The sequence below is a fragment of the Meleagris gallopavo genome, chromosome 1 (genome assembly GCF_000146605.3).
Source record: "Meleagris gallopavo isolate NT-WF06-2002-E0010 breed Aviagen turkey brand Nicholas breeding stock chromosome 1, Turkey_5.1, whole genome shotgun sequence".
Taxonomy (NCBI): domain Eukaryota; kingdom Metazoa; phylum Chordata; class Aves; order Galliformes; family Phasianidae; genus Meleagris; species Meleagris gallopavo.
Window position 1 is genome coordinate 82,948,845 of NC_015011.2, and position 21,843 is coordinate 82,970,687.

A 21,843-nucleotide genomic window follows, 5' to 3' on the forward strand; every position below is an offset into this window, starting at 1 on the left:
TTGTTGGCCAGCCTGAATAAACTCTTATAATAAAGTGTTTCCATCTTCATTACCTCTCACCAGGGGACAACCTTCTCCTCTCCCTCTCCAGCCTCCCTCCTCAGACCCCTGGCTTCCCTGCCATTAGCACTCTGGTAGTGGCCCTGACAGGCCTCTGGTGTTAACACCCTGCCCAGCACAGGTAAAGCCATGCCAGGCAGTGTCCTGGGACCTTGGGCAGGTCTGGTTTGGGGCCCAGAAACCCCGTTGATGTGTACTGGGGTGCTGTACTGGGAGGGAGGAGAGGTCCACGTGCCTGTGGCTGTGGGCCTGACACACACAGCAAATGGGCTTTGGCTTTGTTAGTACAAGCATAGCAGAGTACCTGCTCCAAGCAACAAGAATACTTGAGATATAATGTCTTGATGAGTGAGATATTTTGAAAAATGTTTGAAATAATTATGTGCTACTTCTCTACAAATATGTGTGTTTTTGTGTTTGTTTTTCTTTTTTCCTAAATGGAACTGAAAAGGTTAAAGTTCTAGTGGTAGGTATGTAACAGTTAATGGTTTATCCATCACGAGGTTATGGATGTATAATATAATTTTATAGCAGAGCAGACATTTGGCACCGCAACATGCCTTCACTCCACTGGGAGAGAGTGTTGCTTGGGACTGCTTGCTGTGCAGTGACTGTGACCCTCTGTTCCCTGTGCATTTGGCAGCTTGTCGTCAGGTTTCACAAAGGTAAGAAATACAGTTCTGCACCATTTGAGCTGTATCCAAGCTCTTTGTTTTCTTCTGCTTTTTCTGGAGTGCTTAAACACGATTACTATTAGCTTCATCCTTGGCTCCGGGCTTTTTAGGTGGAAATGTCTGTCTTCTTTAATTAATTCTCTAACATAGCTTTGAAGAATTGTCTTGAGTGTTTTTCACTCTTCTGGCAGAAATCTGATTTACTTTTCAAAAATAGAACCACATCTCTTTCTAGGCTGGTAAATCATGCTTCAAAGTGTTACTATCTAGCTTTACAAGATAAGGAACACCATATAAACAAAACGTGTTGTATAGCACCTGTCTATGACATTATTACAATTTGCATTATAGAAAACTTTGTGGAAGGAATGTAGGAAACACTGATTTGCATATTCTATATCTGAAAATCAGGTCACTGTACTCTCTGAAAACAGTTCCTTGTACGAACTTGAAGCAGAAAATTTGCCAGGGTTTCCTTTCAGCAGAATACTTAATAAATTGATATGATACAAATTCATGCATGGACATATACAGAATTAAAGTTCATAGAAAGAATCACCTATTCCTTGCTGCTTGCTCAGCAAAAAGTCAGATGTAACTGGAAGCTGAGAGGAGGAACAGAGAAAAGTTTACATTGTCATTAGATTATGTTTGCTTCAGGTGATTTATCAGATGTTTGCAAGAAGGGAACACACCTAAACATACAAAATGACACAGATGTAAATATTAATTGCTTAACTTGTAAACTGCAGTTGCTTCAAGGATGGAGGATATCTTCACGTCCACATGATGCAGCACTTGCTGTGCATAGATGGAGTAGTGTTTCTTCTTTCTCCAAACTTTAAGTGCAAGTATCAGTCTTAGCAGTTCCCGGGATGTTTGGTTTAAGAACAAACAAGACAAAATAAAAAGTTCTTGATGACATAGTATGATGCAACAATCTTAGTTTTTATTTAAATATATATACAGTCAAAATGAATGTGATTCTGAAATTATTAATTTCTTCAAAACTTAAGAGCGAAAGACAAATAAAAGGAATATGTTTTCTAAAACTTAAAATAAAAACAGAAGAACCCTATATTTTTAAGCCAATGCCACTATTATTTAGGCCTAAGAGTTTTACTGTGTGGAGGGTAGTTATGGAAGCTAGATCCTGACAGCCTTGTCGGCTGTAGAAATACCACCATCAGTGCTTCGGGCCCAAGACTGCCCTGCTTGATCACCTTCCCCTACTCTCCTGTAGGCAGCCCAGAATCTGATGCATTTGAGAGGCAGCACTCCTGCAGCTTTGTTTTTAGGGATTCTGTATACCATGTTTACTTCAGGCACAAGTTCACCAAACAAGACGGAGGCCTGGAGCTGTGCTACAGATTCCCAGGTATTTTGTGAGTTCCCAGGCCTAATGGGATCCCATTGTAAGACCTGCTGTTTCTCTGCTACGTTGCCCCAGAAAAGGGTAATGGAGCATGAACAGTTCAAACTCTACCCAATTTGCCCTCACAGAGCCCTTCTTTGCAAATGCTGAGGTGGGGTCATGAAGCTCTCAACTGCTGCATGAGTTTCCCTTCCTTTTTTGTAAGATTTCCGGTGGAGAAACCATGTATTTTGGACAACTGATGGCTGGTGGAGACATTACCTAGCTGCCACAGATGTTATTCCACTAGCATCATAGACATCTGGCTGAAACATAGCTGAGGCAGACTGAAATACAAATACCAAATAGCAGCAACATGAGCAAGAGTTGAGCAATGCTTGCCAAGAACTGAATTACCCCAGCCACGTGGCAGATCCTCTGTATTTTGCAATAATTTTCCAATTATGTGAATCCCATTAAAATGTAAGAAATTAAGCAGTCTTAGTGAGAACATGAGGAATATACAATAGCACATGTGTTCCTGACAGCACTGTTAACTTTTACATTTTCTGGCTTTATTCCCTTTGCCAGCATCTCAAAACACAGACACTAAAATGTCATATCCATTGGTAGGCCTCAGCTTCATCTTTCTTTATAATTTCAAGGAATAAAGTGCCCTCGGAGCACTATGTTCGCTGTGAATGTTACAGATGGACTCCAAACTCCACCCTCCACTTCTGGACTGAGTGAGGTAAACTGAGAGGAAGTCTTGGATCATGGGGAATTTCCCATGTCGTCAAGCCATCTCTCAAAGCTTGAGGTCCACCAATGACTTCTCTACTGCACTTTCTGTTGCAGAACGCTCCTTAGCCATTCAAGATTTACCAGTGTCTTTTTTTGAGAAACCTAATTTTTTTTCAGAGCTTGTTGAACACTACCAATATCATGGCATATGCAGAAGTTTCTGAGATCAGCAATTTCACTGCTGTTGCATATATGCTGCTTTTTTTGTTTCCTGAAGCTGCAGCAGCCTGTGCAATGACTACTTCAGACAAAGCCCTCTATTCCTGCCAAAAGACAGAATGAAAATTGGCACCTGTCCTGGAGTGTGAATAGAAGCTGTGGCTGAGACCAGGGCATGGATTTTCATCTGTGTTATCCCATAGTTCCTGGCTTAAATCAGAATATCTCTCTGTGATTCTTGGATGTCTGATTATCCATCTGCTTGTCACCAGTTTGAGTCAGAGGAATCTGTGGTCCTCTTTTGCCCCCTTGTTCCTGTAAAATCCTGCAGAAGCAATTTGGGCTTTTCACATATTCAACAGCTTGAGCTTCTTGCAGACTGGAGGCCCATACTGCTCCTGCTCCTCTGGCAGCTCCACAGAAAAGTTTCTGCCTATGTCTTTGTGGGAATTCAGATTAATTTCTGAAAGCTTTGACTACACTTTCACAGCATTGTTACTGGGGATATGGACGAACTAGTGGCTGAGCCTGTGGATCACAGAATGAAATATTTTTTAGATGAAGATCCAAATTAATCAGCATCATATTTTTTTCTTCCCCTCATCAAATTATTCATATGCATGTATATTTTACATTTACTTATGTGTATCTACATCTTGATAATTTATTTACACAGAAACTACAGGACCTGTGGTACCTCCTTGCTTCTGCCTCAATGGTGGATTCTGCCAGGATGAAGCCTGTGTGTGCCCCAACGAGTGGGCTGGACAATTTTGTGATATAGGTCAGTACAAACAAGGCAGCACCAGCAAATGGTGCTATGTCTGTAGTTCCCTCTGCTTTGGGAGGCTGCTGACTCTTCTCCTATCTCCTCTGCCCTCCTCATCAGGGTCAGGCATGCAAGCAGTGATGTGGTTCATCTTGCTTGGTGAGGCTGTATATCTCACTCACTTCTGTCATACTTTTGAATGATTAATACATCTGGGGAAGATATTAGGGTTTTCAGCTGTCTGTGGTTTATTTCTAGCCAATTTGGCCTTTGTTTAAATTCCTCTGTTTGAACATCACAGTGACTTGAAAATCCGAGTCAGATCTCAGGGGCCAATATTCCTCTCTCTAGATTTGCTGGTTCCAAGAGGGCACTATTCAGCTCTGCACGACTGGGGGGACTGCAGCATCCTCAGTTCCTTCCACCATTGCCACAAGTTTTGGGTGAATCAGATTTCTGACACCTGGTGTAGCACTGCCTGGCTGCCTCCCATTTCAGGTTTCTCTGCCACAGCATGGCATTTCTGAGCTGGTGTAAATGGAGGAGGTGCTCCCAGATGATCACCAGGGCTGGTAAGACCACCCAGCACGCACTTTTGGAGTTAACAACCTGCACTATGGCCACTCTGACATGCAGATAGGCTGCCACATAGCTAGCTGTGCAGCTGTGCCTTTGTCAAATGAACTCACTCTATTTTTCAGATGGATGCTGCAAGGTCTGCAGCTTATCCAGGAAAATATTCTTGGTGAGGATGCTAGGTAGATGGAAACTTCAGGTCTGCCGTACTGCTTCCTTGTGACGAACTGGGTAGAGCAGCCAGCAAACAATGACAGGTTGGATGGGTTCATGATGCATTGGAACATTTGAGCAAAATAGTTCAGAGAAATGGTCTGGAATTTCAGCACTGGAATCAAATCGTGATGTTAATTCTAATTTCCTATGTCCACTCCTATGGGTATTCTGTATTTGATTGTTTTACAATTTGTAAATTGTAAAAGTTTATAGTGCCCATCTGTCTGTTATTCTCCCTTCCTGACAAATTCAACTTGCCAATGAGCTGGTCAGTCCTTCCTAGCCACTCCCAACTATCCGTGACATTTGCCTCCTCTAACAACTGACAAAATAAAGATGTGTATAATATGTACTGGGAATCAAAAGATGAATGTAGGACATAATGGTGAGGGGTGGGGCCCAATGGAGCATCAAGAGTGTGGAAAAACAGCACAAAGGGTGTAAAGGAAGTTAAAAGGAGAAATGGTGGGGCTGGGTAGGTGGTCATTTATTGCCAGAAAGAGAAAGCAGAGAACATGGGGCAAAAAAAATTTTGTAAACCAATTACATTTATCCTAATGGAAATATTCCTTTTGGTTCATATTTCATTTCTTTCGTACATATCTTGGCTCTTTTTGTCACAGATCATATCAAAGAGCCTGCTTTTCTTCCTACTTTGGTCATTTGTTTGCTCATTTTTGTATTTAGTTCTGGACCAACCTTACTTATAAATTCAGAATATTTGCAGTAATTTGAGATTTGCATCAGTGGGGAAAAAAATCACCAAATAGTTTTATTTCAGATGAACTCTTTCCTGTAATTCAAAGACTAAGTAGTGTAAGTACATATACAAACCAGCCAAAAACACATTCAGATCTGAATAGCTGAAATGACACAAGATAAATCTTAAATAGGTGTTCATCTATGAAAGTATATGCATTTATGCACGAATGTAGCAACCCATGCCTGAGTTTCATTGTCAGAAGGAAGACAGCATCACCACAAAAGTATTCAAATGCATTGGTATAGACAGGATTCATGCAAGAGCGCTGCAAGACCTAGCTAATGTCACTGTGGGGCTGCTGTCACGTGTGAAAAACCATGGCGAACAGGAGAGGCTACAGAAAACTGAAAAAAGACCAACATTACGACCATCCTTAATGAAAGAGAACTCTGGAAGCCATAAGCTAGTCAGTTTCACCTCAGACACTAGAAGATTCTGGACTACATTCTCTCGGAGTCTATTTTCATGCACGTGAAAAATGAGAATTATTAGGAATAGTCAGTATGATTTTACAAACGGCAATTCAAGCTTGAGCAACCTGACTGCCTTCTGTAGGAAATAGCTGATTTTGTAAACAACGCAGAGTGAGAGATGTAAGACATCTTGTGTTTAGCGAGGCCTCTGGTATTATCTCCCTCAGCATTCTCATTTGGTAAGTGATAATGTACAAGTTGGGTGAATGGACCATTTGCTGGGTTGAAATTAACTAAATGGCTGAGCTCAAAGTGTAGTATCAATGGCTTGACTGACATACAGGAAAATTAAGGCAACTTGCTGGTTGATTCTAGGGCCAGCTTTGCCCAGTATCTTCATAAACAATCTGAATAATGGCACAGAATGCCCTCTCAGCAAATCCATGATCAATATTTAACTTGCAGTGATGTGGAGGTATTGTTGACACACTTAATGGTAGGACCTCATAGAATCATAGAGTAATTAAGGTTAGAAAAAATCACTGAATCATCTAGTCCAGCCATCAACCTGTCAGCACCATATACCCCCTAACCATGTCCTCAGTGCCACATCTACCATTTTCTTGAAACCCTCCAGGGATGGTGACTCCACTTACCTGGGCAGCCTGTTCTAATAGCTCACCACTCCTTCTGAGAGGAAATTTTTTCTAATACCCAATGTGAGCCTCCCTTGGTGCAAATTAAGGCCATTAGCTCTCATCTCTATAAAGAGGAGCCTTGAGAAATCTGAGGATCCGTCCAGTGAAAACCTCACAGTAGCCAGCAAAGGCAAATGCTGATCTCTGCACCTGGGACATGGGTATAGACAAGGAGAATGCTGGTTGAAGAAATGCAGAACCTATAGAAAATAAGATCCACAAAAAGTTATGTGACTTAACAAGGAAATGAGTGCCAGGACATGGAGAGGGGCTCCAAGCCCTCTCAGGACCATAAATATTCTTCTTTGTCTAATGCCTGCTAATGGGACACAATCAACTAAAATGTGGTCTCAATTAACAAAAGTTAGCAAGTACAAGATGCTGCAAATCCTAAGACCATGCTGTGGTATATTTTCAAGCACTTGCAACATTGCAAGGTCAATTTGCATTGTTATAGCAGTGTGGCATGAAATTAGGATACAATAGGCTGCCATACTAGATCAGGCCACATTCTACTAAGTTCACCATCCTGCCTGTAGAAGCAGCCAATATGAAGTGTTAGGCAAAGGTGTGGGGTTTGGGGTGACATGAGGGCGCCTTCTTGAGCCACCACCTCCCATTGCAGCAACCATGTCTAAGACATCATGTTTCAGTCGCCAAAGACTGTCCCCATTAATTGTTGGAGTCTCATTCACAATAAATTTGGATTTTTGTCCCCCCCTCTGCTGCGTTCTGTGGCATTAAGTTACAGATCTAATCAATGCCTAGATAGCAAGATTCTGAGAGTAAAGCTTTATCAACTTTTTCAAATATAGCAGGGCTGAGGCAGTGAAAATAGTGCAGGTAGTAAAAGTTATGGGCTTTTATGTCTTTGGTGACTTCAAGATCTCTTACAGCAGTTTGGTTTTAGGTAAGATTTATCTAACTGCTTTAACAGTCATTTATTTCCTTTAAGGCAAAAGATTCAATGAGTTTCTATTGTCTATGTATAACATTTTATACATGGACATAATATACATAATAAAATGTATAACATTTTATTTTTGAAAATTGCTCCATCTATTAAAAAGTTCAGAATATGTTGGTTTTTTTTTTCTTTCTGTACAGTTAACGTTTGTGAAGACAGCGTTTATGCAGTGAATGTTTCTGAAAATGTTATAAAAAACCTTACTTTTGAAAGGATTTTAGTGGGTAAATACAGCAGCTCCAAGGAGAAGTGTGAACCTACTACTGTGAATGGTATGTGTTTCTTTCACTTCTTTCACTTTCTTTCACTTCTCAAAGGCAAATGTAAGGTTTGTGAAAGATAGAAGCTCCTTAGAACAGAAGATCAGAGCTCTCTGCTTAAATCAGAGCTCAGGCAGCAGGAGCATAAAACTATCCACACAGTCTTCTGCCTCAAATGTAATTTATATGATACACATACAAATGCCTGTTCAGAACAGGCTGAGAGTCAGTTCATGTCACTGAAGAACAAGTGTTTGATAGAAGAATTATCTGTTTATAACTTACTACTTAACATTAGAATTCAGGACACTTTCCATGAACTGTGGTTGCATTTTGGTATCACTTAAATTAGGAAAAAAAGCAAGATTTGGGCTTCTCAGGGAAGAGATCTGGAAAGTACAGAGTACTCCAGTAGCATATACCAGCTTTCAAGACCTTTCAGAGGAGTACCAATTGCATGGGTCTCCACAAGACTTTTGTTGTTGTTGTTGTTGTTGTTGTTTGTGATATTTGGAGTATGTTTTTCAAGGTATGATAAACAGTTTCTCAGATGGTTTAGTGTTGATTTCTGTCTCTGGTTTAAAAGATGTGTTTCTATAGCTCTAGCATATTAATACCTATCTGAACCTGGCAAAAGTATTTTCGGCAATTCTGACAAATTTTTGTCTGAGTACAAAATGTGTTTGAAAAAGAATAATGATTGATGGACACTTGTAATCCCAAGAGATAAATGTTTTATATGCAAACAGTAAATAACACCAAATAGACAGTCACACCCACAGTACAATTTCAATTCCCAATGAAGTCATGTGAATCTAAGCAAACACTTCTGTACAAAATGCATATCTTAATTTTTTTTCACAAAATTACAGGTAACTCCTCAGTTGCAGTCCGGCTGTGTACCAGAAAGGGAATAATTCCAGTTTTAGAGACTCCCAGGATTCTGAATTGTAATGAAAGTCTGGATTCTCTAGCATTACAGGTAATCTTCAATTATATCTTAGCATGCTCTTTAAAGAGCAGCAGAGATTGCGCAGCATCATATTAAAAAAAATGCAATAGGTACTCGAGGCAGGAATTGTGTTTTTGTGTTACGTTTTTTAAAAGTTTACAGAAAGAAAAATGAACCATGAATGTATTTGCAGAAGAATTCTTGGGATATGTCTGTTTTGCAAATGGCATTTTTCCAATTGTGATTATTTAATTCTGCTTGTTTTTGCCTGAACACAGCATCCCATTTCATATTACCTAACCAGCCTGGAAGTTCCTCCCTCAGGTTCCCATTTCACAGCAAACACCTCAGTGTAGAAGCAATGCTGACCCAGGATATTGAACTAAGGAGAAACTGGAAGGGATTTCAAGAAGACCAGTGGGAGAGAACACAGTGGTGCTAACACTGTTAGGAAGGATTAAAAGCAAAGCCTCTCCATTCAATCCCATGATAAGTTGAGCATGGTCCCTCAATAACTCGATGAATGAGAAGCTGCTCCTGATAAAACCATAAACCCTTATGCTTTGCTTTAGGGCTTAGCTCTACCATACCCCAAAAACATAGGGCACTGAATACGATTATGCATGCTACAGACAGCAGCTGCTCCTCTTCAGCTTCTACTCTTCTATTCCCTATTACAAGTTCCAACTGAAAAAGGAAAAAGGAAAAGGAAAAAGAAAACCAGCTACAGTTCTAGGAGAGCTGATTATTCATTAGACTTTTTTTTTTGTTTGTTTGAATCCTTGAGACTAAGATAATTTCCCAGTGTATAACTTTCATTAAATGGATCACAAGTAAAATCTTTTCCGTAATAATATCACAGAATCATGGAATCATAGAACCATAGAACTGTAGGGGTTGGAAGGGATTTCTGGAGTTCAAGTCCAATGCCCTGCTAAAGCAGGTTCCCTACAGCAGGTCACACAAGAAAGCTTCTTGAATATCTACAGAGAAGGAGACTCCATAACCTCTCTGGGCAGCAACATATATGTATATTAATAGCAGCTGTTTATAGTACTAATAAGATACAGTTATGTATTTGGTTGCAAAAATAAAGTTGTTCTGCTGCTATCAGTGATTTTGAGTTTTGTTATGATGTTTTATGTTGTACTGCCATCTAGTGAATGGCACACTAGGAGTCCAAAGAGATGCGCTCTACAAGCCAGATTTAAAAGGGTTTTATTCCTGTCAGTGCAAATATTTACTATGAATATGAAGTGATTCTACAATTCAGAACAGTGGCATATGTGTTCTCAGTGTACATGGTGCACATCCTGATGTTATCAAATATCAATAGTAAGTCCCTGGTTAATTATAGATAAAGAACTCTTTCCTCTTTATGCAACACATTAACCTTTCTTTCCTACCTCTCTGAGCTGTAGAAACTCTTCAAATTTGCATGATTTAATTAAACTTGATTTTGATAGCTTAGTGGTTTAGAAAAGGGATGACTTGGTGCACTGTCAATCTCAATAACCTATGAAAAATATTCTTCTGATGATTAGCACACACCCTTAAATCTTATTGTCACCTAGCTATGTCTTCATGTAATGTACAGATAATGCCTTATTTTGTGTGTCTATGTTTGCATGCCTAAGATATTACAGATGTTTATGCCCTGCACATTAAAGTGACTAACTGATTCCATTCAGATCCATCCAGAGCTTCTAACAATTCTTGTTATTACCCCCAGCGCTGGAATATCTTTTCCTTTTCTATATTTATTCCAATTTGATGCCCTACAATATGCTGAAGTGAGGACTGTGTCCTCAATGCAGCTTACGAGTGCTGCGCTAAGACGCACTGCTATTCTGAATGACATTTCTTAGTTCTTCAGATGGCTTTTCAAAAAATCCAGTTCTGGTTATTCAAGGGATAGTGAAAGGCAGACAGGAGTTTGCAAACTCAGAAGCTCAAGGAGGCCTTATTACTGCCTGCAGCCATGTGCTAGGAAGAAGTGAAGAAAGACATAGTCAGACTCCTCTTTTTCTACATGTATAATTTGATTTTATGTAAGAATATTATGAAAATCTTGACTATTTTTTCCTTTTCTTATTTTCTTTCTGCTGAATGGCATTTCCCTGGCAGGTGGAAACTGCAGACACCAGCAATGTTTCAGCAATTGCAAGTAATACTCAGATCCTTACCTCTATTCCCAGTCGACTGACAACACAGGACATCTCTGCTGCTGTGAATATTGCAGTGCAGATTCTAAGAAAACCAAATGTTACAGAAGATTCTCAGGTGAGCATCAATAGGACAGAAAAAAGTTTTTTTATGGCTTATTTGGGATATGGATTCTCTCTCTCCTCTGTCAGCACAAAGAATTCTCTCCAGTGTGCTTCCAATTAACCTTATATAACATCACAACCAAATGCATCCATTTTGCCATTTAGTGATTCAGTGGCCCTGAATGCATTTTTGTGGATTCACTGCTGCTTCAGTTCCCAAAGCAGAATGTAAATTTGATTTTATCAGTTATATGGACTTGCCCATATCTGGAATTCCAGTACTAGCATCATTTGATGTTTAAATTCATCATTTAATCTTCCCTGGCTCTAAGCTTATATTCTCTCTAGTTACACCCTTTATTTTGTTTACTCCACAGCATATTATTTTCAAGAGATGTCTACTGCATTCTTACTTTGCTAGTGCACTATGTAGATTACATACATGCCGACCCCCCCAAGTTTCATGTTTTTATTGCTCTTTCTTTAAATGTTTTAATAAAGAATTCAAATGTTGAAAAAGTATTTATATTTATATGCATTAACTTTAGTATATATTTTATATGTGGCCCAAGATAATTCCTCTTCGTTCAGTATGATTCAGGCAAGTAAAAAAGTTGGACACTCACTATAGAGCAAGGGATTCTTTATTTTAACTGCTTTTGAACAGTACTTTTTTTTTTTCTTCTTGACTCAGGCATCTGTGGCAGTTTTAACTACAGTAAGTCAGCTCTTGGATGCCAACAAAACAGAATTTGATGACAATAATCTTGTCAATGTTACAGCAAGGTAACCTCAGCCTTTGCCCTTTTTTATTAGACCTAGCAAACAGCATTTTCCCTTGTGTTTGAGAATGAAAATCATCATGAATGTACCAAAGCTTCTTCAGTGTTCAATTCCAGTGTAAAATTTGATTGGTTCAGTAAATTTACACCAACAATTTTGGCTGTTTTTTTCTGCTTTGGATAAAGAATGAGGACAGGGAATGAGAAGTGGGGACTTTTGGAATTTTCCAATTTGGTTTTTGGTTGTCATTAGCAGTTTTGGCAAATTGTTCAAGTTTCACAACTTGTAGTAACCTGTGGACAGATAGAGGTTTACATGGTGGACTAACCTACTAGCTGGTATTCTGCCACTTAAAAACATTTCCATTTTATTTCACTGCACTTCACAGAAGTCTGAAGTATTATTGCAATTCGTAGCACGTGGAAAGAGAAAGCTACCAACACTCTCTCCACAAAAGAGCAACTTCCTGCACTTGTTAGAAATTTCTGACTTACCTAACAAGCTGTTTCATACTTGACTGTATGACAGATTTCACATTGCCCCCATTCCCAGGTGCTTGTATGACTAAATCCTGCTTCTCCTGATGTTAGAAAGCAATGTTTCTGTTGGCTTCAAAAGTACAGAATTTCCCCCGTTCTTAGAGAGAACACGCACAGCCTCTTCACTCTACCTGACGTGCCAGAGAATCAACTCAGAGAGGGAGCTGAGCCTATGGCTGCTTGTGACTAGAGGTGACTTTTTTCCCACTCATTCTTTTATTGCAGCCTCACAAAAACAATGGAAGAATTTTCTTTGATAAGCAATGTCACTCAGCCCAATGTTGCAGTCCAGTCTGTTCCACTGAAATTGAACTCCTCTACAGTTCTGTTTTTGGCACAGAGAGGTGAGCTTGGGCACGTTGTTGGATTTACAAGCAGAAGGAGGTTTGTACCATAAATTCTGATGCAGATGTTGTTAATTTTTCTAGATACAACCCTGTCATATTTTCCATCAACAAAACTAGAAATACAGGAAAACGTCCCTGGGCTTACTAGTGAACTCAGTACTGAAGTCCAGATACTGCTCAATATTAAAAGTAACAGTAAGTTCTTTCACCTACTGAAACCTGAACCTGGTATCTTTTGAATGAATATTCCCTAAAAACATGCTTTGGAAATAACTTTAAAAAAACTGAACCTAAACGTAAGCTTTTTCTAACAATGTTTTAATGTATGTTGGTACCATATATAATGGCACAAAAACACACGTGTCAAACGAGCTAGATGATCTTATTTATAGATTAATGCAAATGTATCTGTAATGGCCAGAAAGCTTTCCATGTTTGTTTTCTTTTTTTTTTCCCCCCATTTTTCTGTTCTTTAAAAATTCAGAACATAATGAATCTTTGACCAAATCTCTGTAGACATAAAGTTCAAAATCTAGTACATACATACCTTGTCTGAAAGTCATCAGCCATTTCAACTAAAATTATTACTACTGTCAAGTGTCAGCCAGTACATATCATTCTCACATCTGTGTGTCAAAGGCACACAGGATTTTTCCAGATGCCCGTTATGTACACTCTGCAGTGCTTGTAAAGGTAGAGTTCCTCATTTTCCACTGAAGCTGGTGGCAAGGGTTAATGCTGAGTTAACCTGCAGTGGGAGTCTTTGGCAGATTATAGTCCCATCCTTCTTACCACCTGGCTGCTAGTTATAGGACAATTGTTTTCTGCATGTCCAATTTTGTTCCTTGTGGATGATTTGGCAGAACACTGATTATGTACAGCTGCAACTATGTCGTGCTAAAACTTCAGGAGTTTCAGACTGGGTACCTGAAATCAGCAGGCTTGCTCTTAATCTCTGTTTAGTGACAGCAACATTAGACATCATAGCACAAGAGTATAATGAAGGTGAAATTTGCGAAACACTTAGACCTCAAATTGCTGAACGTCATTCATATACCAGCCCACAGGGAAATGAGTAATGCAGTCCTCTCATCTGACTTAGAAAAGAGTCAAGGAGATAAAAGTAGCCTCACATACACAGCAACGAGAATAAAACAAACATGGAAAAGCTCATTAACAGATCACCATCCATTCTGCTCACTGATGTAGACAATGATCCTGTGGAAAACCAGTGTGATCATGTAAAGTCTTTATCATAATGCCTGTAACACTTCTCTCAAGAGGGTTCAACTGATTTCACAGCTTATTTAAAAAAAAAAAAAATTATTCAGTATTAAATGCACAGTTGTGACATAGCTATAAAATCATGTTACTCTTTCATGATAAAAAAAATGTAGAAAACTAAGAATGAAATCAATTATATAAAACACAATTTTTACTTTCTTACTTCAGCAGAAATTAAAACTAGCAATTTAAATCAAAAGAAAAAGAGTCCAAAAACTGGGTCCGAAGTGAGAAGAGCAGCCAATCTATTTTATTTTATGACTTCCTACCAGTTATAAATGTCCCTGTTGTTACTGTTTATTACGTAGTAATACAAAAAGCCTGGTCATTTTGAGTGTGTATATGTATCTGGATTTAGGATATTATCCTCATTGTCAATGTTTTTCCTCAGAAATGGCATTAGGAGAACTTATTTTCATACTCCACTGCAGCAAAAATTGAAGATGAATCTTTCGAGATTCATGGGAAAAGAAACTCTTCTCTACCTCTGAAATGGATTCTACCTAAATATCTTGACAAAAATCTGCTGTAAATACTGGATATATGAAGCAGCATAGAATAGGCTTCTTCTAAGGCACCAGCTTCTCTGATATCTGTATCTTCTTTGCTGTTTGCCTAGCGAAGGTTCTTCAAATGATGGCAGAGTTGGCTTTGTCCTTTATCAAAATGACAAACTCTTCCAGTCAAGGATTTATAGGAGTAACAATAATTTATCTAAACAAATTATTTCTGGCAATATTGATGGCGGAAGAGCCAGTGGTGTTGAAATAGCCTTCAATCCCAAGGTAAGCTTCTGTTTGAAATACCGTGTTCAGTTTGACCAGAGGCTGTCCTTATCCTACTATCTGTCTTCAATACTCAGAAAGACATATAAGTAGAAGTGTGTTGTTGTGTTTTTTTTTTCTGTTTGTTTTGTGGGAGAGAGGATGTTGGTGGGTTTTCATTGCTGTTGTTGTTTTTTGTTGTTATGGCATACCACCTTTATTTGTGGCAATAAGTAGTTGAGAGAGTTTGTTGGATTCATATTTGGGGTTCCAGGTGGATGAAAACTTCATACAAGCCAGCAGCGTGCTCTTGCAGCCCAAAAGACCAACTGTATCCTGAGCTGCATCAAAAAAGAACTGGCCAGCAGGGAGAGCGAGGTGATTGTCCCCCTCTACTCCGCCCTTGTGAGTGGAGTCCAGAGTCCTGTTGAGTGGGTCCAGAGGAGGGCCGTGAAGATGATAAAAGGGTTCCTATGAGAAAGGTTAGGGAGTTGGGTTTGTTCTTATTGTAGAAGAGTGGCTCCAGGGGAGACCTCTTATCAGCTGTCCAGTACTTCTGAAGAGCTTATAAACATGAAGAAGACCGATTTTTTACATGAGTAGATAGTGATAAGACAAGGGGGGATGGCTTTAAATTAAAAGAGCAGAGATTCAGGTTAGATATTAGAAGGAAATTTTTTACTCAAAGGATGGTGAAGCATTGGCACAGGCCGCCTAGAGAAGCTGCGATGCCCCATCCCTGGAGGTGTTCAAGGCCATGTTGGATGGGACCCTGGGCAGCCTGATCTGGTGGGTGGCAGGGCTGCCCACAGCAGGTGGATTGGAACTAGATGATTAAGTTCCTTTTGCAGCCTGAGCCATTCTATGATTCTACGATTTCCTCCATAAGGAAATTATTCCAGATGTTACTGCATTTTTCCCAGAAATGCCTTAAATGAGTGCTCATTTCACACAGATGATGTATACTCATTTTTATCATGTTTTCTCCAGAAAACAATAGTTGGCTTCTTCTTAAGATATCTAAGTCATGTGACAAAGGTTTTAAGGCTTCAACACATGAGTACGAAAGATCAGTAATCACCACCATAGATTTATATTGTTAAGTCTTCTAGGAAACAAATGTCTGGTATGTGGAAAAATACTTTTTTCTTTCTCCTACATTTATGTCTCATTTAATTGCAAACAATGTGAATAAAGTTACTTTTAATACTTATTTGCACTTCAAGGTTTTTATTGCTTCTTAAAAACAGTTCAAATTGTAGTAACATGCTGAAGTGTTTTGTCTGAAAAATACAGCATGCAGGTTGATGTATGACTGTGAGCAAGCCATGTGCCGAGGGCAGGGGATGGTTTGCAGAATTTATAATATTTTTATTCCTTTTACAGTGTGGATTCAGCAGTTACCAGTTGGCAGTAATATAAAATTGTTAATATCTGAAAATTGTTGTTTGGCTCATGCAGACTGTCTTGGAATTTTACTTAGTGCTTTGTGGATATTTATCTGAATAATTCATAGAAATTTCATTGGCAATCTTGACTGAGAAAGGACATTCAGAGTTCAAAAAGCCAACTATTACTGATATCCTTTATAATTCTTGCTGGAAAGCCTGGAAATCTTTTAGTGCTGTCAGCTCTCTTTTCAAAAGATTGTCTGTACACTGGTGCATACCTGTTTGTGTTTCTTTGCCCATTTTTTCTTCTTGTAACCCCATTCCATAGTACAACACATCCGAACTTCAGCTGCGTGATCATGCCTGTGTCTTTTGGGACTATGCTATCAACGACTGGAGCACTGCAGGCTGTATGAAAGGAAGAGACCAATTCTTGAGATGCAAGTGCAATCACACTACTAATTTTGCTGTTTTGATGGTAGGGCATTAATTATTCCTGAATGGGCAGAGTCTGCTGTGGTAGTTCTTTTATCATTGTTCTTCAATTGTTCTCTGACTTACAAGGGCTTGGGTGCAGTGCCCTGGCTTGGAGGGTGCTGAGCTAGAAGGAACAGCAGCTGAAGATGAATCTATTTGTCTCTGATCTTTGGCAGAGGTGGCAAACTGGGACATACAGTCCCCAGGATGATGGAAGGCCAAAGGTATGGGTGCATCCTGGATTCCTCTGGCATAAAGCCTGGCTAAGTCCACCTGATTTTGCACCTAAGCTGCAAGGAAGTGGTGGCTCCCCTCATGCTGTGGTAGCCCCCAGCTCTGCACCTGAGCTGCTGCAGCTGACTGTTAAATGTCTGGAACCTAAGGTGGCCTGACTCCAAAACAAAGTACCTTGGGATCTGCGTTAGCTGTGGTACTACCTTGTGCTGGGTACAGCTCAAAGCACTTGGCACTTTGCTTATATGTTAACAAGCAACAATTCATCTGTCAATATTAAACCTACTACCATTTATTTTTCTGTAATGCCCTCTTATACTTGCAAGACTATTTGGGTATGACTGTCTCCATCATTCATTATTCTGCAAGTATTGGCTTCTGCTTCTCTGAACTCTCTGGGTAGCATCAGGTACTGGTGGTCACTCACTTTCTGAGTGTAAGGATTTCAGTTTCTCTTTACTTTGCCTTCACAGAAAAGCATTTCAATATTTATAATATTTACTTGTTTCCCTTTATATGCATGCCCTTATTTGCATAAAATGACTATATTATAAGAGAAGATTTCCATTCATTTACGCAAAGTTAACAGTATTTTCTATTTTTCTGACTACATTTACATTTTGCTCACTGCTTTATTGACACTATACCAAGGCTGATTTTGATTTAGAATTCCTCACATCTTCTCTTAGACCTTAACCTCAGAAGTCAAAATTCAGAATGCATATCAGTATGAAAAGTTAAAGCTATTCTTTTCAGTTTATGTTGATTTACATCTCTTTATGAATAATTCAATTGCTATTTTGCTGAACATCTGATTGGCTTTCTTAAATCTTCTTTTGCAGTTCTTCACAAGCTTCTCTTGTTCTGATGTCAGAAATAATTTTATGTGATCTGGAAGTTTTGGCAGTAGCTAGCAACAGTCATAGCTTTACTAAAACATTTTCATTTCTGTGTGCAAATAGAAACAAATTTTACAAAGAAAATGATATCTTCTTATCTTACAACTGATGCAAATTGTTTTCTAGGCCTTTCAGATCAAATATAAATACGCTAAGCCTTTGGAGTATATCTCTTACATTGGTGTTGGATTGTCCATTGCTGGTCTCACTACTACCATTTTGTTTCAAATATTCACTAGGTAAGCATGAAGATGCGAAACTGTATTTTATGCTACAGTATTTTGCTCTGTGTATAGTTTGAGGAAAAACAGAGACAGAATCCAGATTGGAACATATTGCAATATTATTGATCAGCAGACAGTATTAAAAAACAATCTAATTGTTTTGCAGAGCCTAGGAAGGTGTCTTACTGGTTGGTGAAGTTATGAGATGTCTATACACAAGAAGCTATGGCATGCCACCTAACTGTGGTGGATGGTTTGTTTTCTGTTTTTTCAATACAAATGTTCAACCTAGGAAGAATGGTAGGAGTGATACTACAGGGCAGCTCACCAGCTATAAGATAATAAAGCAGGACTGTGTGCTACTGAGGACCAACACAAAGGTTTATCCTTTCACTACGGTTTCCCATGATCGTGACTACAAATGTGATCCCTGTGTTATGTATTAGCATGACATTTGCTCAGTCTCCATGGGGATAGTGGTGGTCTGCTATTACTGCTGTGTAATAACAGTATGTTCCCTGCTTCTCTGATGTCTCAGTCACTATCTTGGTCAGTCATTTGTCAATACAGACCCTCACCTGTATTATTGCTACATTGATCCATGCCACACAATGAGGTATAGATCACATTTGTTCTCATTAATTACTTTCAAAATGTGAAATAATCTTTCATCACCAGTATTACCTGCTTCTTATATTGCTGTATATCCCATGCCTGGCTACTGCACACAATGTCTGATCAGTTATCTTTCTTCTCACTAATATGAATATGCCCGTTGCATGGGTATCTTCATTTAGTGCTAGTCATTTCAGTCCACTCTTTTTTCTCTTTGATTTTTAGTGGTCATGTGGAAAAATATATATCACTCCTAAGGTTCTCTTCTTTCTATCCTATTTAAATATTTCTCTGCTTTCTGTTGCCTATTGTTTGATAGTTTATGTACACTGTTGTCTCACTTTTATAAAATGTCTGTTGGAAACAGATGATTTCAAAGCATCATGAATATATAGCAATGCAGGTTATGTATGCTTCTTGTGTTACAGTTTATAATGAATTATTTCATTCAAATACAGTTATCACAGATTTTCTAGGTGGACATGTCTGGAACGAATGGTGTTATGTGATACCTCCTTAAGCAAGGAGCAAAGTCATGCCAACAGAGCTGTAGCTATTATAGATTAAGAACTCTCTCATCTTGCTTGAATGAATGTCAATTTGGAGAATTCCATCAAGATCATATTTAAGATTTTAGGAATTTCCAGGCTCTGCTTTTTAAATGCATTTATTAGACAGAATGTGGAAGTGGAGTTCTATTACTGTTATTTACAAATACTAGTCTTATGCTATTTCACCTTTGAACACTGAAGAAAATGATCCTAAAAAGAGAAAAGTAAAAAAAATTAAATGTATTCCAAATAATTGTGGAATGGGCCCACTCCTAAAAGGTGCTGGGCCATCTCTGTTCTAGTTAAAATCAGACCAAACTGATGAATTAGATGAGTTGTCCAAGAGTAACTACAGTGTGGGATTCTGCAGACAAGTTACTGTGTTTTTTTTTTCTCTGTTAAGTCTTATGTGTTAAGGCACTCTACCTTGCTTTTAACGTCAACTTGAATGAAGAAGTGTTTTATGATCTTTCTTACTTTGCTTTCCTTTTTTTTCCCCAAAAATATATTCCTATAAATAGGAAAACACGAAAGTCGTCTATAACATGGATGTTAGTGAGTCTCTGTTCCTCCATGCTAATTTTTAACATCATCTTCATCTCTGGAATTGAAAACCAAAATGCCAGGAAAGACAGTAGTGATACCAGTGGAAACAACCAGCAATTCAGTACTTACACCACCAATACCATGCTCACATCTGATGTGGTAGATCCTCCTGCAGATGCCTGGTGCACGGTTGTGGCTGTCCTGCTGCACTACTTTTTGTTGGCAACATTTATGTGGACAGCACTCAATTCTGCACAACTGTACTTACTGCTGCTTAGAACCATGAAACCCTTTCCTGGACACTTCATTGTAACCATGTCAGCAATCGGATGGGGTAAGATTTAAAGTTTTAAATACTTCCAATTCTTAAGTATCAGTAAATAGTACAGTCAGAGAGAGGTGTAAAATAGCAGATCAGTAGTGAGGAACTGTAATCTCTGGTTTAGACAATACAGTTTAATAAATAATCCCCTGTCACAGTTTACTCAACTGCTATAAACTAAGCTCGTTTTCAGTGTCTTGATATAGCACTGAAAACAAGAGCTCATTCATCAGCACAGCAACCTACGTCTATTGTATGTAGGACAAATCTTTACAATAATCAAGGCATTCGACAATCAGTTTCTGTCAACTACAGGATTTTATTTTTTTTTCAGATACAGTGATTGCATATATAGACTTGAATTCTTCATTGAGCTCTCTCTGAGATGCCTCATGACCTCCACCAGAGCCTTGCATACATCCAAAAGCATGGGCTGACTTACATAATTTGTTATATATTATGTATTATTATTATGTAATAATATCATTAATATTATGAGATATATTAAATAATATTAATATTATGTATCAATATTATGTAATAATATTATGCATTAATAAGAGTGCATTCTTAAAAAAGTAATAGCAATTAGCAGCAACACTGCAGGCTGAAAGGAAACTATTTGGAGGACTGAAGAATGCAGTTAGATGCCCACGAGACAGAGTAAAAATAATACAGTGTACAAGACTACCGGCCATTTCCACATTGTGTATTCAGCATGTATGGTATGTTGTTTCTAATGGCATCTAACAAGCAGCTTAGAGCCTGATTTTTTTATTATTATTTTTTGCATTTGGGTGGAGGCAGAAACAATTTCTCTAAAACTTGTAGAATTTGGACTGCACATGCAAGTCAGAAAATGTTCAGTGAAAGCTGCCTGGCCACAAGTAACTGTTCTCCAGCATTAGGTTCTTCATTGTCTTGATACTATTAGCGCTTCTGAAAGAGCACAATTCTAACTCCTGCTTTTCAGACTTTGAGAGCACAGCCAATACTTGGCAGTCTGGAAGATCTATAGTAGGGCTGAAGGAGGGAGTAGGCATGAAGTTATTTATGTACAATGGAGATAAGGCACACCTATGCAACTGAACAGTAACAAGCCAGTGTCTCTCTTATTAATTAGGGGTCCCTGCTGTAGTAGTTGCAATAACACTTGGAGCTACTTATGGAGAAGGGAAAGCTTTAAACTACCGACAGGAAGAATTGTAAGTTTGTGTGTCATTACAATACTTGCTATTGTATACCTTATGTGGTGGCTTATTATTAATACCATTCCAGGTTTATTGTTAGTACATTATTTTGTATATTTAAGTGCCTCTACTAAAAAAAAAACAAAATTCTTCACTCAAACTTAACTTTCATTATAAGGAATTACAGCTTTTCCTCACTAAGAATGTGGGATGCTGGATTTACATCTGCCCTGAATCTCCTGCAAGATCTCCTGTGGCTTTAAATGGGAGTTGTAGACAGTTTTACAGAAACTGACGACCTTCATTTAAGTGCATGACTGCATTTCAGTACTTAAATGTAGTCCTTTGATTTATTTAAAATCTTTTTGGTGGGTATAACTATATGCCTTAATACTGTGTGTTTTTCATATCTGCATTCATCTGGATGCCAGCACCCCAGAGCAGGCTACAGACTTGCAGTGCTCCTTTCTGATAGTGTATGATACAGAGAAAACACTTATTTCAGAAATATAAACACCCTTCCACATGATTATATAAGGGTAGACAAAGCCATTGTATGATTCTATGATTCTGTGGTGGTCAAAGTAAATATGATTGAAGGGTAACCTCACCCTCCTGAATCTGCCCCTGCTTTTGTTTCAACCTTTGTCCATAAAGTTTTTCCTTTTGCTCTTCAGATTTATTATAATATTTACTCTAAACTTGTATATGGCAGACAGATACCTATTTGGTTAGCTACAAG

At 38.6% G+C, this 21,843-nt stretch overlaps 1 protein-coding gene across 1 annotated transcript in view; it reads left to right on the plus strand.

Moving 5' to 3' along the window:
- The first annotated feature begins 587 nt into the window (after positions 1-587).
- Positions 588-21,843, plus strand: part of ADGRG7 (adhesion G protein-coupled receptor G7) — a 24,525-nt gene continuing 3,269 nt past the window's right edge. The window contains exons 1-13 of the mRNA XM_031555098.1: positions 588-725; positions 3,728-3,835; positions 7,594-7,725; positions 8,586-8,695; positions 10,793-10,948; positions 11,630-11,721; positions 12,483-12,601; positions 12,686-12,799; positions 14,513-14,673; positions 16,372-16,521; positions 17,780-17,892; positions 19,565-19,923; positions 21,035-21,117. Of these exons, the coding sequence (XP_031410958.1) occupies positions 617-725; positions 3,728-3,835; positions 7,594-7,725; positions 8,586-8,695; positions 10,793-10,948; positions 11,630-11,721; positions 12,483-12,601; positions 12,686-12,799; positions 14,513-14,673; positions 16,372-16,521; positions 17,780-17,892; positions 19,565-19,923; positions 21,035-21,117 (1,806 nt within the window). The 5' untranslated portion in view covers positions 588-616. The remainder of the gene's footprint in view (positions 726-3,727; positions 3,836-7,593; positions 7,726-8,585; positions 8,696-10,792; positions 10,949-11,629; positions 11,722-12,482; positions 12,602-12,685; positions 12,800-14,512; positions 14,674-16,371; positions 16,522-17,779; positions 17,893-19,564; positions 19,924-21,034; positions 21,118-21,843) is intronic.